Source organism: Bidens hawaiensis, unplaced genomic scaffold, assembly GCF_021521415.1.
Source record: "Bidens hawaiensis isolate Kalapana, Puna unplaced genomic scaffold, B.hawaiensis_p1.1 tig00002866_1, whole genome shotgun sequence".
NCBI classification, from domain to species: Eukaryota; Viridiplantae; Streptophyta; class Magnoliopsida; order Asterales; family Asteraceae; genus Bidens; species Bidens hawaiensis.
The window spans coordinates 2,944,737-2,959,837 of record NW_027491154.1 but is presented as its reverse complement, the minus strand read 5'-3'; the positions used below and the strand labels follow the sequence as shown (position 1 = coordinate 2,959,837).

General features: G+C 34.3%; 1 protein-coding gene and 1 pseudogene across 2 annotated transcripts; one reads left to right on the top strand and one right to left on the bottom strand.

Moving 5' to 3' along the window:
• Nucleotides 1-511: 511 nt before the first annotated feature.
• LOC143621544 (small ubiquitin-related modifier 2-like) lies at nucleotides 512-2,530 on the bottom strand. Its single transcript, XM_077092945.1, has 3 exons — nucleotides 2,355-2,530; nucleotides 1,114-1,263; nucleotides 512-727 (listed from the first exon to the last, which is right to left on the bottom strand). The coding sequence occupies exons 1-3, from the start codon at nucleotides 2,433-2,435 to the stop codon at nucleotides 653-655; spliced, it is 306 nt and encodes a 101-aa protein (XP_076949060.1). The 5' UTR covers nucleotides 2,436-2,530; the 3' UTR covers nucleotides 512-652.
• Nucleotides 2,531-11,965: 9,435 nt separating this feature from the next.
• On the top strand, nucleotides 11,966-13,806 carry LOC143621494 (glucan endo-1,3-beta-glucosidase 13-like; annotated as a pseudogene). The gene is made up of 2 exons (XR_013151531.1): nucleotides 11,966-13,587; nucleotides 13,697-13,806. The product of XR_013151531.1 is annotated as a glucan endo-1,3-beta-glucosidase 13-like (transcript).
• Nucleotides 13,807-15,101: the final 1,295 nt, after the last annotated feature.

Sequence of the window (15,101 nt, the reverse complement as noted above, 5' to 3'; positions counted from 1 at the left end):
AATCTAGTTTTATTAGCTTTTGTTGATCTGTGGTTTACGATGAAGCCGGTTTCACCACTTGCCGTTGTGGTTTGACTGGTTCCTCGTAGTTGAAGAGTGAAGACACCCTCATCATAGTCGGCTTTGAGGTCAGTGACCAGGATACTGGGCTTGACGTCCTGAAATGATTTCATTCAGATGCCTCATACTGCAAGATGATTAAAGCATGTCTTATGATGCTCCTTATATTTCAACATCCCATGATTAAAGCCTTTGTTCGAATCAACGTGGGTTCTTGTGTCATTAAGTCTGATCTATAAGATGAGGAAACATCATCCTACAACCTGCACACACAAGTCGTTCTAACTTCTTACAATATGAATACCAGACACCATCAAGTGAGTCCAACTAATTTTAAACTTTTACATAAAATAACATTAAGCTGGTAATTTTCTTAAAACTCCAGTGACGTTAAAATGAATTTGAGAAAGAGACGACCAAAATAAAGACGAAACAAGATTGTAGAGAAATAAAAGCATAACCAGCACCAAGCATATGATGATTAAGATAGAATAGCACCACATTTGAGGATAGGTATATTAGATAGCTACACAACAGTTTAAAACCATACTAACAAACTAAAGCTTAGAGCTCAACTTCCAGTTATAAGTTCCTAGAACCGCAACAAACCACCACCTCCTGTTTGGTGCAGCATCGCATCAATCTCATCCCCGTCCTCCATCTCCAACTGTTAACATCATTTTTTTAAACATGAGCACCCTCATATAAACACAGAATACCAACAGTTGCAATAACGGTTCCAAACAGGTAAAACCACAACCTTTTGTGTTTTTTTTTGTTTTAAAAATAATATATCAATGCATTGAATAAAGTAGCAATAACTACATTTATAGAATTATATATCATTAAAATATATGTCTTACCAGTTAGACCCTTACATATAACATTCAATTACTCTGTTTTTATCAATTGTTAAAGTTGGATTTTAATGTAACAGACCCACCGATAAGGAGCGACAGCAAAAAAAAATATATATACTAGCCCATATGCAAGAACTAAGCTTTATTATGAATTCAAATGTGTGTGTGTATGAGAGAGAGAGAGAGAGAGGACCTCATCCGGGGTCTGCTCTGCACGAAGGCGACGGCCATCAAACAAGAAAGCAATGGAGTTAAGCTCAACGGACTGCCTGTCGCAGTATGCATTCATCAGCTTCTTAAGTTGTGTGCTTCGTTTGATCCGAAAGAACACTTCATTTCCATCCTGTAAAAGAATTATTAAAAATAAAACCAACACATGTTAAGATCATCAGAATACCCTGTAGTATATCCATGTTACAAAAACGATATCAAGATAAAAAAATATGTCATGTTACGGGTCTATAAAAAGTGAAAGTGAAATCATGAAAACAGAAAGAAGTATAGAACATCAAAGACGGAGAAACTAGTATCATGAACAAAATCCAATGGCATCATAGACTAAACAGCTCGCACTTTATAAACCAAGTTGACAAGACAAGTGAGCTAACCGACAATGGATCTCATTGCCAAAACAGATGTTTCAAAAATCTCAGGGCAATCTTAAAACAATTTCTGCATCTAAAATTTTGATTAACAAAAAACTGATGAGCAAAACAAAATGAACAAGCGATCAAACAGTTATTATGAGTCCAAGGAACTGCAGTATACATTGATGAGCAAAATCTAAGTTGTGTACAGTTCAGTTCGGTTCGCGTATTAGCTCAGCCGAATTAACCAATCGGTTTTCGGTCAATCAGTTCAGTTTATCCGGTATTTTCCATGTTCCCGATGAGTTTCAGTTAATTTCGATTAATATCCAAAATCAAAATTGGGCTTAAATATTTACTAAGAAATACATGAAATGAATGTATAAATGCATATGAGATCGAGGTATAAACACATGAAATGGTGGTATAAAACGACCGATAACTGATTTTTGGTTAATTCGGTTTTTGATTAATTTCAAATAGGTTTCGTCGGTTTTCAGTTCGGTTCGGTTTTTGCTCATCCCTAGCAAAATCTGCTATAAAATCAAACTTCATTTTTATGCAAAAAAAAAAAAACATTTAATATCCTATCATTTCATATAGACATGTTAAATTCCGGATACAAATACTCCATAAATAAAAAAATAACCAATCCAATAAAGATACAAACAATCGAGTCAAATACACATAGAACCGTATTCGTCAATTAAATACAAATCCCTAAATTATTAATCTAACAACCTAACAACGATCATCAAAACATCAAATTAACCAACAAATGCATCAATCGTCACATAACTTCACGATTAAGCAATTCAATTGAATGCAATAAAACATAAACCCTAACCTGTCCTTTGACTTTCAAGTTGATATGCGCCCCTTGATCTCCGGCTGGCTTCTTGTCTTCTTCGTTGGTCACTCCCGACATCTTATTCTCCGATCAACAAAAACTGTCACTCGCAATTTGTTCGTCTGTTGGCGTCACTGGTACGCTGAAATGGCTTCTGGGTAGTTGTTTATATAATAAAAATGTGAAAAGTGAATTGCCTGAAATCAACGGTTTGGATTTGTTTCGTGAATATCTGACGGTGGAAATTCAAGAGTTAGAATAAACTATTTAATTATGTTAATAAACACCCTCGTAACTTTTCAATATCAAACTATTTAATTATGTGTTTAATTTTGTTCGTTTATTTAACTTTTATCTAAATAAACGAGTAAACATGAACACTTAAACGTATGAATTTTTATAGTTTGAGTCCGTTGGTTAAGAAAATGCGCATCTTGTTTTTGTGAACGTAAGTGAATTGCGTATTTCGTGTGTTGTGATTTGTTGTTTCCTTAACCCGTAAGGCTGTAACTAGTAACCGTCGACCTCCCTAGTCACGTAGACGGTGCTAGTTTTTATTTATTACTATATGTCTATCTCCCTTTGTCGTTGCCCTAAAATGAGAGTAAAAGATTATGGGCTAAGAATTGTTGGGGCTCTATAAAAAGATGATTAGGAGAGGCATGGAAAATCGACAAGAAGTTTTGCATATCTAGAACCTTAATTAGAGTTAGATATCCAAACGGGCTATAAAATCAACAACTACAGCTAAGATGATTTGGAAGGCATAAAAATCGTAAGTGAATACAATAAGATAAGCCACATATGCATACCACGTGTTTTTTGTGTACAACCAAGATTTCTAAATGGTTTATACGGAGAAATGGTATCATTCTTGTATAGGAAAGCAGGAAGATGAGTAAACTTCGACAAATGGCATTATGGTAGAGGGGTCGAGAACACGACCGAAGAGTAATCACAACGAAAGTCATAAAATTTAAATAGCAAAAAAAGCATGTTGTTATGGAGGTGAACAGGAGATCGGGAACATCACCTCCTATAAGTATCACCTAGATAAACTTATTCTCACCGGTGGTGAAGCCTGAACACAAATGCGCGGGGAGGGGTGGGGGGTGCCCGTTCATACCGCATTCCTCGTATCCCCAAACATTTGAGAGAATAAATTAAGGAAGGCTTTGGCATCTGGTTTAGTGCTTTGAGCAAGAAACCTATTAGGGGTATTTTTTGGTATTATGTTTGAGAAATCGGTTTATATTGCTTGAAACAATCTAGTTGTTGACATACGACTATGTACCCGTTTCTAGCCGTTTTGTGGTCATTATTCACCCATTTGTTAGTATATACAGGTACCGGATGTGCTGTTAGATCACAACACTCAAAAACACTCTTTAATCTCTTAAAACATTGACACGAAAACCCTCCCTTATTTCTAAAAAAAATGCTCCAAATGGCACTTGAATATAGTTAATCACATTCTTCCACTGATGTTAGTTCTTCATGTAGCAAATCGATGCTTGTTGCGGTTCCACCAACAAATAAAAACAACGAAATTTGAAAACATGTTAGATTTATGAAAATGTTAAATTGAACCACAAAATAGCTCAATATAAGAAATATGGTGTATTTTTTGGCAATCAAACTCAACATTGAGAAGCATATCTATATCTATATTATATATACATAACTTATGGGCAAATTAAGGCATTTAGAGAAAATGATACAATTTACCTAACATGTTGAAAGATGGACAAAATAGTCCATTATAAAATAGACATAATAAAAGAAATTGTCTTTTATATTTGCAGCAAATTTCACTCACTGTCCTTTATCTTCAAAATTGATATGTATTATCCTTTACGTTTACAAATCTTACAACGTTTGTCCTTTGGGCCTAACTCATTTAAATTTTTTGGTTAAGTCAGATCACATGCAAGTCACATGAGGGTAGATAAGTCTTTTCCATTGTATTCTTCATCTTCCCCAAATACAAACCCTAAAAAACCCTCACTCTCTCTACCTCTCTGTTCATTCCATCCCCTCCATCAGATCAGCTTCACACCTTTTCACTTTTCCTTCTTTGTAGTCTCATCTCAAGCCCCATTCTTCTTCACTTTTTATATTCAATTTCCTCGTCTGTGAGCTCAAGCTTTGTTCTGACATCAATGGAGGTTGATTTCTTGGAGTTCGGAGTGTTCAACAACTGAATCGCAGCTTTCAGTTGAACAATCACGACTTCTCAGTGTCCCTAATTTAAAACAACCTGTAATCGCAACAACGGTGTCGTTTCCGTCCAGGAACATCGTCGCCACCACCTCCGAAAAAACGGTGTTGCCGATGTTCGTGGAGGTCATAGATCTGGGTTTTTATCATCTATCGCCGGGAAAACGAAAGAGACGGTGAGGATTGTAGCGGTGGCCGATCTCTATCGGCGAAGATGTAGAAGACGATCAAGATTCAAGCGGCCGAAAGTGGTCTTCTGTTGGAGTGGGTGGTCGATGGTGGTCTTCTGGTGGGTGGCTGGTGGTGCTGTTCCGGATAAGCTTTTGTTGATTTGAAGTATTTTTTTCTTCATTTTTTTTTTATTTTGGAAACATATATTAGTTTTTATTATTAAAACTATTTATTTTAATATATGGGTAAAATGACCAATTTGCCCTCATGTGCAACGCACATGACCTTAGTTAACAAGAAAAACTAACTGGGTTGGGCCCAAAGGACAAACGTTGTAAGATTTGTAAACGTAAAGGATAATAAATATCAATTTTGAAGATAAAGGACAGTGAGTGAAATTTGCTGCAAACATGAAGGACAATTTCTGTAATTATGTCTTATAAAATATGAATAACATAAACTTAAGTTTTTTAAACATAGTTGCAATATTGTTCCATAAACTTTAATTAACTTTCAACTTTAATTATTTTTTGTAAATTGAAGTAAGACTAACTTTATTGGTGAACTTAGATGGGTTGCCACGTGTAAATAAAAAAACAATAAAAGTAATTGTTAGTAGTTACAATGTTAACTCCTTAACTTTTAACTATATATACTTTTAAATTTCATATTTAACCCAACTTTTAAACTTTCACCCACAACTTTTAAACGATCATATTTTTTTCATACGCTAATATTTTATAAAAAACCTACATCATAAAAACGAGAATTTTATTATCTTTAATTTAAGTATGAGATCACCTTAGTTTTTATTAGTTAAAAAATTAACATTTAAGTAGCGCCGTTTGCGATCCGATTTTAATGGTTTTTAAATAAACAATTAGTAACAGTTCTTGATCGTCATAAACCGAAAATTGAAACCAAATCATTATCAACGGTCTTTGTTCCCGCTGTATCGCGTGGGCACCCTTCTAGTTAATCCATAACTGCAAGGTGATGAAAAATGTTTTGGGTTACTAGTAAGCTACAATGTTAGATGACGGCAACGCCCGGAGTTTCCACGTAAATTTGGTTCAGGATAGCTTGACAAAGTTTGTGTTTTAAGAGAGTTTGCATTTCGAGTTTCGGCACTTCAAACCTACTTTGACTTGTTCCAATAGTTTTAGGTGGGAAAATATTTGTTAAATTGTTAAAAAAGAAAAAAAGTATCCGTAATGTTTTCAAACCGACTTTGACTTGTTCCAATAGTTTTGGGTTTTTGACTTTTTTCAGTTCAAACCGATTTTAGCTTTTGTTCACCTTAAATTCCGGACAGAAAACCGGTTTTATGCACGTCTTTCGTCATGGTTGATAATGATACATGTTTCCTACTTTTCTTTGCCCACTCGCCACTAATCAATGGTCCATCAAACTGACCTTACTTATTTCCTCGATTTTCTGCCTACACACTTGCACAGGCCCAATATTGTGTCCTTGTTTCTCGGCCCACACACGCAAGCATAGGCTGGCCAACAAGAAAACACTTCATCAAGACATCAACAGAGTGATCAACTATACCAACTTACCAGACTTCATGTCATGTAGGCTGCTTTCATGCAAAAATAAAAAAAAAATTAACGGCTATGTATTATAAACAAACTTAATGAGATGCATATTTAAAAGACCCAACAAAGAGAAAACTTACTAACAAATAAAACAGAAAAATAGTTCCAACATTAAACTAGCCCTTAACTAAATTTAGGTCTGCATCTTTAACCTTTTCCAGAATCGTAAAATTCTGCCATCTCTTTTTGTTGAAAGTCTGATCATTTCGAGTTTTTTACAAAATGGGTGTAGTTGGAAAAAGTATTTACCAATTTGGTGTAGTTTGAAAACAGTGGCGGATCCATGATTTTTTTCCGGGTGGTGCACTACTTTTAGACGTTTCTATTTCATGGAGTCGGGTATAAAAAAATCCGGGTCGGTTTAAGGTTCGGGTCGGTTCGATGGTTCGAGAAAGTTCATTACATAAAAAAAATACGATAAAATAATAAAAGAGACACCGTCATTAGAAATTAAAAACTAACAAATTAAAACCAACAATCTAACAAACTAAAACTAAATTTAACAAATAACTTAACAATCAAGAGCAATTAACATTTTACAAGAAGTCAAGAACAATTAACATTTAACAATGGATTGTGAATGTAAACTTACCTTCAAAGTGGGAGGATTAGAGGATTCGAGTAAGAGTAGGCAGTGGCAAGAGGACGGGGACGGCTGAGTGGCTGACAGAGTGAGGTTGCCGACGTTCCACGATGGTCGGAGTGACGAGGACGAGTGGCTGACGGAGTGAGGCTGCCGGCAGTCAGGGGCTGAAGAGGGTCAGGGGCTGGGGACAAATAAACAACTTAAAGATAACCTTCTGCAGCTTATCTTTCTAACAACCTAACAAATTGAAACCAACAATAACAGTTAAGAACAATTAACATTGAAGAAGAAGAAAAAGAACAATTAACATCTAACAATGAATGTAACTTTTCCTTCAAAGTGGGAGGATTCGAACAATCGAGCTTCGAGGAAGAGTGGAAGGTTATGCAGCGGCGGGAGGAGTGTAGAAGGACGGCCGGAAAAGCGGCAGCGGTAACGCGGTGGTCGGAGAACGGACGGGGACGGCTGGTAGTCTTGAAGAGGGATCAGGGGAGAGACGCTGCAGTGTGTTTTGTGGTGTTTGTGTATTATTATTATAAAACCCTAATTGGTATAAGAGTGAGTTAAAAAAAATAAGTGTAAAAAAACGGAATCGAACATGTGACCTCTAGGTTGCAAAATCAACAACTTACCAGCTATACAAGCGCGTCAAATAAGAATGAGGTGGTTCATTTCCAATTTATAATGTGGTTCCTTTAATATTTTTTATACATAAATACACTATTATTTCAAAACTCGGGTGGTTCCTCGGAACCACCCATTTGTACCATAGATCCGTCCCTGTTTGAAAATTATTTACCAAATTGGGTATTTTTCTTAAAACTTGTTTGTTTCTCTCATATTCTTATTGGATAAACCCAATTTATTAAAAGTAAATTATCATATTGTTATAATAATAATTGTTAAAATGAATTAAATAAAAAGAAAACACCATTTACTAATTATCATATTTTTTTTATATATATTTATTCTTGTTTTAAGTAATAGTGAACGTGGCCATATCATTTTCTATTAAAAATTGTAGCTTTTTTTTAATATTTTTATTATATATTTATTTTTGTTTTAACAAACAGTGGACGTGGCTATACCTTTTCTTGTTTTTTCTATTTTTATTAATTAACTCATATAGTTAAAATAACTAATTAATCAAACACGCCATATTTTTTTGGTGCCCGTACGAATTTCAATACATTTTCGCTTATAATTTTAAATGTCTTTTAACCAAACCAAAATCGAAAAAATTTACTACTGTCGTATTATATATTATAAGTAACATTTAACTAAATGCCTTTTAATAAAACTTAAAATATTTTTTTGCGTTTTCGTTTTTCAAGCATCGTATAGATCTGAATCAATTAGAACTTTTATTTTTTTAACGATTAACATGATTATTATTTCCACCCAATCTCCTAATACTTAAATTACAAATAGAAAAATAGCATAGTATATTGAGTGGATTGAGCAATAAAAAGAAAATTGTTAATTGACTTGTTCTGTTTTTAGTTTTGAGTTACAAAGGCATAATTAATCAGTTTCATTTTAATAATATTTTATTGAATAAAATTATCAATTTATCAATCTTTTAGTTTAATTTAAGTGATTGGGTTATTCAATTAAAAGAGTAGAGGGAGAAACAAACAAGTTTCAAGAAAAATACCTATTTTGATAAATATTTTTTAAACTACACCTAATTGGTAAATTTTTTTTCTAACTACACCCATTTAGTAAAAAATTCTATCATTTCTACAATTCTAGATTGTCCATGTAGTAATAAAGAGGTCTTCATGCACTTTATTTCAAAAAAAAAAAAAACATTTTCACTCGTTACCGATAGCCAGAGGTGCACAAATCGGGTTTTTTTAATACCCGGGTTTGGGTATGAACCGGTTTCGGGTATAATCGGGTATTGGAAAATCGGGTAGGGTTCGGGTAGGGTTCGGGTAGTGTATTAAGAAGAAAAACTCAACCCTATGTACCCGGTAGGGTATGATCGGGTTCGGGTATTGGAACCGGGTACGACCGGGTATTAATACCTGGTTTTAAATTTGTAATTTTTTTTATACATTTTTTAATTTGTTTAAAATTTAAATTTGCTTTGCAATGAATTAAACTATATTACAAAAACCATAAATCCACTTAATTACAAATTATTTACTTAGTAATATGCATTTTACAAAAACTTAAACATAAAAGTTGTGAAGTTACCATAAAAATATACTATAAAAACTCATGTATTATTTCGGGTATTAGAAAATTGGTATCGGGTATAGGGTATGACCGGGTCCGGGTATTTACGGGTATAAATCGGGTACGGTTCCGGGTACAAATATGGACCTCAAAATGCATACCCTATCCATACCCTACGGGTAGGGTCGGTTCCGGTTTCGGGTATAAAATACCCGGGTATAAAAAAACGGTTCCGGGTATTTTTTCGGGTCCAGTTCCGAGTACGGGTTTTTTATGCACCTCTACCGATAGGCACATAACTTGAAGTTGACTCCTAGTATTTAATTACTTTTTTTATTGTTATAATTATTTTTGTACACTTTTATGATTGTAATTATATATACATAAATTTATATTACATTCTAAGCTATGCTATATCTATATAAATATATTTATATAAATAACAAAGTTGCTTAAAGATTGCGAGTCTAATAAAGATGTATGAAGCTCATGCCTTAGCTCTTAATTAAATGAGCCCTATCTTTGGATCGAATTCAACTTGATTGGAACTTTTAGCAATTTGATATCAAATAGCAGTACTTTGCTAACTCTTTTATCAAATATGCAACGTATGCGTCTTGGTTCAAAATTTTTGTACAAAAACAGGTAAAAATTTTAAACGGAAACAGGTAAATGTTCGCCACCATGCAAAAATATGGTGGTGGTGATGTACTCTTTATTGTTTAAAAATCTTAATTTCTAAGTTTTAAAAGTAAAGATATTCCAAGAAGATAACCAATCATGTTTTCTGACCAGTTTGTATTCATATATCATAAGTCAAACACAGAGAAGATTGGCCCAAGTCTATATGTTTTCTTATCTGCCTTTGCCCACTTCTTCCTAATTTTTTGTTGCTAGTTTAACCACTTTTGTTTTTTCACATTCTGATAACAATATCCATTAATTTCTCTTTTTCTAGTTATATGGGTCCTGCTGCTCCAAAAATCCATAGGAGTATAGGATTGGTTATATAATTGTAATATTAATTATAAGAAAAACAAATATATATAATATTAGTCTATGAATATGACGCCCATATAAAATGTTCAATACGTCAATGTAAAGTATACCAAATGCCACCTTTTCATCTAGTGGCGGATCCAGGAATTTTTTTTAGGTGGTTCCCTCTTAATTTATAAGGTGGTTCCTACGCGTCTTCTATATATCCGTACACTATTATTTCGAAACTCGGGTGGTTCCGGGGAACCACCCGTTTGTATGCTGGATCCGCCACTGTTTTCATCAACAATAATGTTCAATACGTCAATGTCTTACTAATATACAATCATATGATTTTACTATGAGCTGATTCTCATGTAATCTCTTATTGAAGAAAAAAACACGTGTAACGATAGCCAACTAAATATTGAAATGGATTTCTTTTACTAATTTTACTAATTATTCAACTTTGATTTTTTTAACGGCTAGGGATTAAACCTTTGATTTCCTAAGTTTCTAGTGATATACCTAAACAACTTACCGTTGTTCAACTTAGATGACCTATTCAAATCATTTTAACACCTGTTAAATCGTAAGTAACCGAATTGAAGGAAGAAAAGATAAAGTTGAACCACAAGTTTGGATGGTGACCTATCCTTGTTGAAGTTAGTTATACCAATGTTGGAAATAGTATCATCATTTAATACATGTAGATAAAACCATATTGAGAGGGAAAAAATAGTTTATCTTTTTCTTAATATAGAAATCATTTAAAAAACTTTTAACAAAAAAAACCCATATATTCTTGTATATTAGCAGGGTGCCCGCACTATGCAGCGGGACACGCACGCAACTCAACATTGAACACATAGTTCGTGTCGGTACATACGTCACCTGATGACGGTGCACATGTAGCCTAAAATTGGACGCGTAACTCGTGCAAGTCAGTTGCGTGTAATCAAAGATTGAACACGTGAAACCGGACGGAAATGCACGTTACCGACATTAAAACATGCTTAACCAATATACATTAATTTGAAATATAAAGTAATTTGAAATCAATTATTTTTTTAAACCAACCCGTTTTGGCCTCAAACCGTTCCGACTCGACAGCGTTCTGACTTAGCCCCTTTCTACTTGAACTCGAACCACAACCATTTGTTCGTATCGACTCATTCCGACCCTATTGTACTTTTACAAATGACCCGAACTCGTCCGACTCGACTAATTACCCGTTTCTAAATGGTAAGTATATAACATGCTAATTTTTTAAAACTAAAAACTATAGCAATATTATACCCAAATTAAAGAGAATAAAATGCTCGTTTTTATGATCTAATTTTTTTGAAAAAATATTAACGTGTTAAAAAGTTATGGCCGTTTAAAAATAGTTGAATAGTTAGTTTTGAATTAAAGGTGTGAACTATTATTAAATTTTATAAAAAAATGTAGTGAAGTTGAGAGATAAAAGTTATAAGTATAATATTTGTGAGTAAAGATTTAATTACCCATAATTTTTAAATTTTTGATGCATTATGTGTTGTATATAAAACAATGAGTTTTGTACCTCTTAAAATTTAAGAGGTTCCTAACTCATGCTTTATATATAATATAGATAAATTTGTTAATTTTATGCACATGATCAATACATAATTATGTGAAGGTCTAAGTTATTTTCGTATAAGAATTGAGTTGTACATGTAAATGCTAAAAATAAAAAAAAAGGTGATATATCTCAATATACAAGATTTGGACGATTAATTATATGGTTTTTATTTTAAAACAAGATAAACGTACTTCAAATAGTAATATTTCTTGCTAAACTACTCCTTTTAATCTTTATACAAATCATTAACGTAACAATGATAACTGTCTAATCCTCCAAATGTAACAAAATTCAAAACCATTATTTTCGTGTCCCGTAATTGCAACCGTAAGAGATAACGACTCCACGATTTACCATTTTACCAGCCCCACTTCTATAGAGTAGTTATCGGTTTTACCAACTTCATATATATATATATATACCCGTTACCTCACCAGATGCACCTATATATACTCATTCTCCCAAATTACAACCTCCATATCTTCAACCTCATTCATAAATTTTACAATGGCTGCACCTACAATAATCACCATCACTCTCCTCCTCCTCTTCTCCGCCTCCACGTCCGCCACGGGCACCATCGGCGTCAACTACGGCCGCATAGCCGACAACCTACCCGACCCAACCAAAGTCGTCCAACTCCTAAAATCGAACTCCATCAACCACATCAAAATTTACGACACCGATTCGAGGGTCCTAAAAGCCCTATCGGGCTCCAAATCAGCGTAACCGTCTGCCTCCCGAACGAACAACTCAAATCCGCAGCCGCGGATCAATCTTACACCGATAATTGGGTGCAATCAAATGTCCTACCGTATCATCCATCCACAATAATCGAAGCAATTGCGGTTGGTAACGAAGTATTCGTCGATCCAAACAACATTACTAACTTCCTCCTACCCGCCATGAAAAACGTCTACGCTTCACTAGCGAAAAACAAACTTAACATCACCGTTTCTTCGCCTATCGCATTAAGCGCGTTAGGAACCTCATATCCTTCATCTTCCGGTTCATTCAAACCGGATTTAATCGAACCGGTAATAAAACCAATGCTTAGCTTCCTTAAACAAACCGGTTCATATCTCATGGTAAACATCTACCCGTTTTTCGCTTACGGATCGAACAGCGACACGATTTCACTAGATTATGCTCTGCTACGAGACAACAAAGGAGTGAAGGACACGAATTCCGGAATAAAATACAAATCATTATTTGAAGCACAGGTGGATGCTGTTTATGCAGCAATGGATGCATTACAATTTAATGACGTTAAATTAGTGGTTTCCGAAACCGGATGGCCATCGAAAGGCGACTCGAATGAAATCGGAGCTGGGGAGGATAATGCAGCACAGTATAACGGAAACCTGGTCCGTAGAGTGCTTACTGGGGGTGGATCACCGTTACGGCCTAACGAGCCGTTAACTGTTTATCAATTTGCTTTATTCAATGAGAATCAGAAGTCGGGTCCGACTTCTGAGCGTAATTACGGTTTGTTTTACCCAAATGAGCGAAAGGTGTATAATGTGCCGTTTAGTGTGGAAGAATTAGCAAATAGTCCCTCGGCCGTTAGTAACAGTAGCAAGACTGAGGTGGCTACAGCACCAACGCCTTTGCCGTCAAGTAACGGTAACGAAGGGCATACGTGGTGTGTGGCTAACGGGAAAGTCGGGCAAAAGAAGTTACAAGATGCGTTGGATTACGCTTGTGGGGAAGGAGGTGCTGATTGCCGTCCGATTCAATCGGGTGACGAGTGTTATAATCCGAATACGCTTGAGGCGCACGCTTCGTATGCGTTTAACAGTTACTACCAGAAACAAGCACGTACGAGCGGGTCGTGTGATTTTGGTGGAGCTGCTTATGTTGTTACTCAACCTCCTCGTGCGTATATGTCCTATAATTTCTCATTATGGTTATATTTTGGGATTTAATTTAGATAAATTAAATAGAATTATTATTAACTGTTGATTTTTGATGATTAATGTTACAGGTCATGGCAGCTGCAAGTTTCCTACGGGTTATTAGAGACAAGACGAAGATGTGTTGGAGTTGGTTAACTAGATATTTTACGTGATTTGGAAGTATTTCTTATTTTATTATGTTATTATTTATTTTTGAAATATATATTAATGTTAGGTTTTGGTTGCTTGTATTTGTTATGACTTTAATGTTTCTTGTAAGTTGGATAGATCCTTTCCTAGTCGTATATAGGTCGGATTTATAAGCTATCTTTGTTTTTTTATTAAAAATTGATTTTTTATATTATGTTTATCAGTATATATATGCCTACCATAATGTTATTGTTATCTTATTCAATTACTTGTAGAGATCGCTATAATGTCTTAATTTCTAACATATGGTAAAGATCAATAAAAAGAGAAACCAATAACAAAAGCAAGGATAATGATTTCCTGAAGGATAAACCTTCATCCGTGTTATGTAGAAGTAGATATGATCTTATATAAGAATCCGTAATAAAGTTCTTGTTTGATTAGTGCTTTATATGTTGTGTGGCACGATCTGGCACCACACCCAAGTTTCCATACCTTCAACTCAATGCCATTCAACTTTTATATGTTCTTTGTTTTTGTTTAGTTTGATAATTGTGGTTTTTAGTATCTTTGTAGTGGGTAGTTTATTAAGTAGTGGGGCGGTTATATCTTGGCTATATAATTATGAATGAAAATATTATGATTTAAGAATCAAGTCTATGTTTCTTTCTATTTTTTAGACCATTTGATTGAACGAGGTTCGTATCTATTATAATTATAATAGTTTAATGTTTATATAATTATATAAAACTTTGTTTGGATAGTTAAGTTAATGGCTAGACTTAACATATAGAAACAAATATCACACATTTTATTGCATATATATAGTTTGGGTGGTTGGTTGTTGGTGTAGGTCATTCTCAGTTTCTCACCACACAAGACTTATTGCATCAACAATAACCCATCAACTAGATGTTACGTGTGCACCGTGTTGAAAAAAAGGGGTCAAAAGAGTTACCAAAACATGACGAAATCAAATGCAAAGTAATGTTATTGGCCTTAACACAATGTGTACATTTTCATATTAGTTGTTTTGGTTGGTCACTTGGTCCATTGTAATTTCTATCTAACACCGAATATTAGTTGATTTACATGTAGTAGGCACGATACGGGGAATACAGTTTAGCATATTTTAACACAAATCGATAAGTTGCTATATAGTGATTAAGGATGTCATCATCAATTTGGATTGAATTACTTAGTTTCAGTTTGTTTTAACCTTTAACAAATCAAATAGTAGCTTTTCTTTAGTTTCATTTTATGTTTGCATAGATTAGATTTAGAGCTATCTAAAACCCGAATAAAAGCTTAGGAGAGGACAATATGGAACATAATAAATTGCGA

Bases quoted from the DNA above. Each gene is read 5' to 3' on its own strand.
- LOC143621544 (XM_077092945.1), bottom strand. From the start codon at position 2,435: ATGTCGGGAGTGACCAACGAAGAAGACAAGAAGCCAGCCGGAGATCAA. The intron at 1,264-2,354 runs GTTAGGGTTTAT...ATTCTTTTACAG, and splicing joins ACTTGAAAGTCAAAGGACAG to GATGGAAATGAAGTGTTCTT. The intron at 728-1,113 runs GTCCTCTCTCTC...TGATGTTAACAG, and splicing joins CAGAGCAGACCCCGGATGAG to TTGGAGATGGAGGACGGGGA.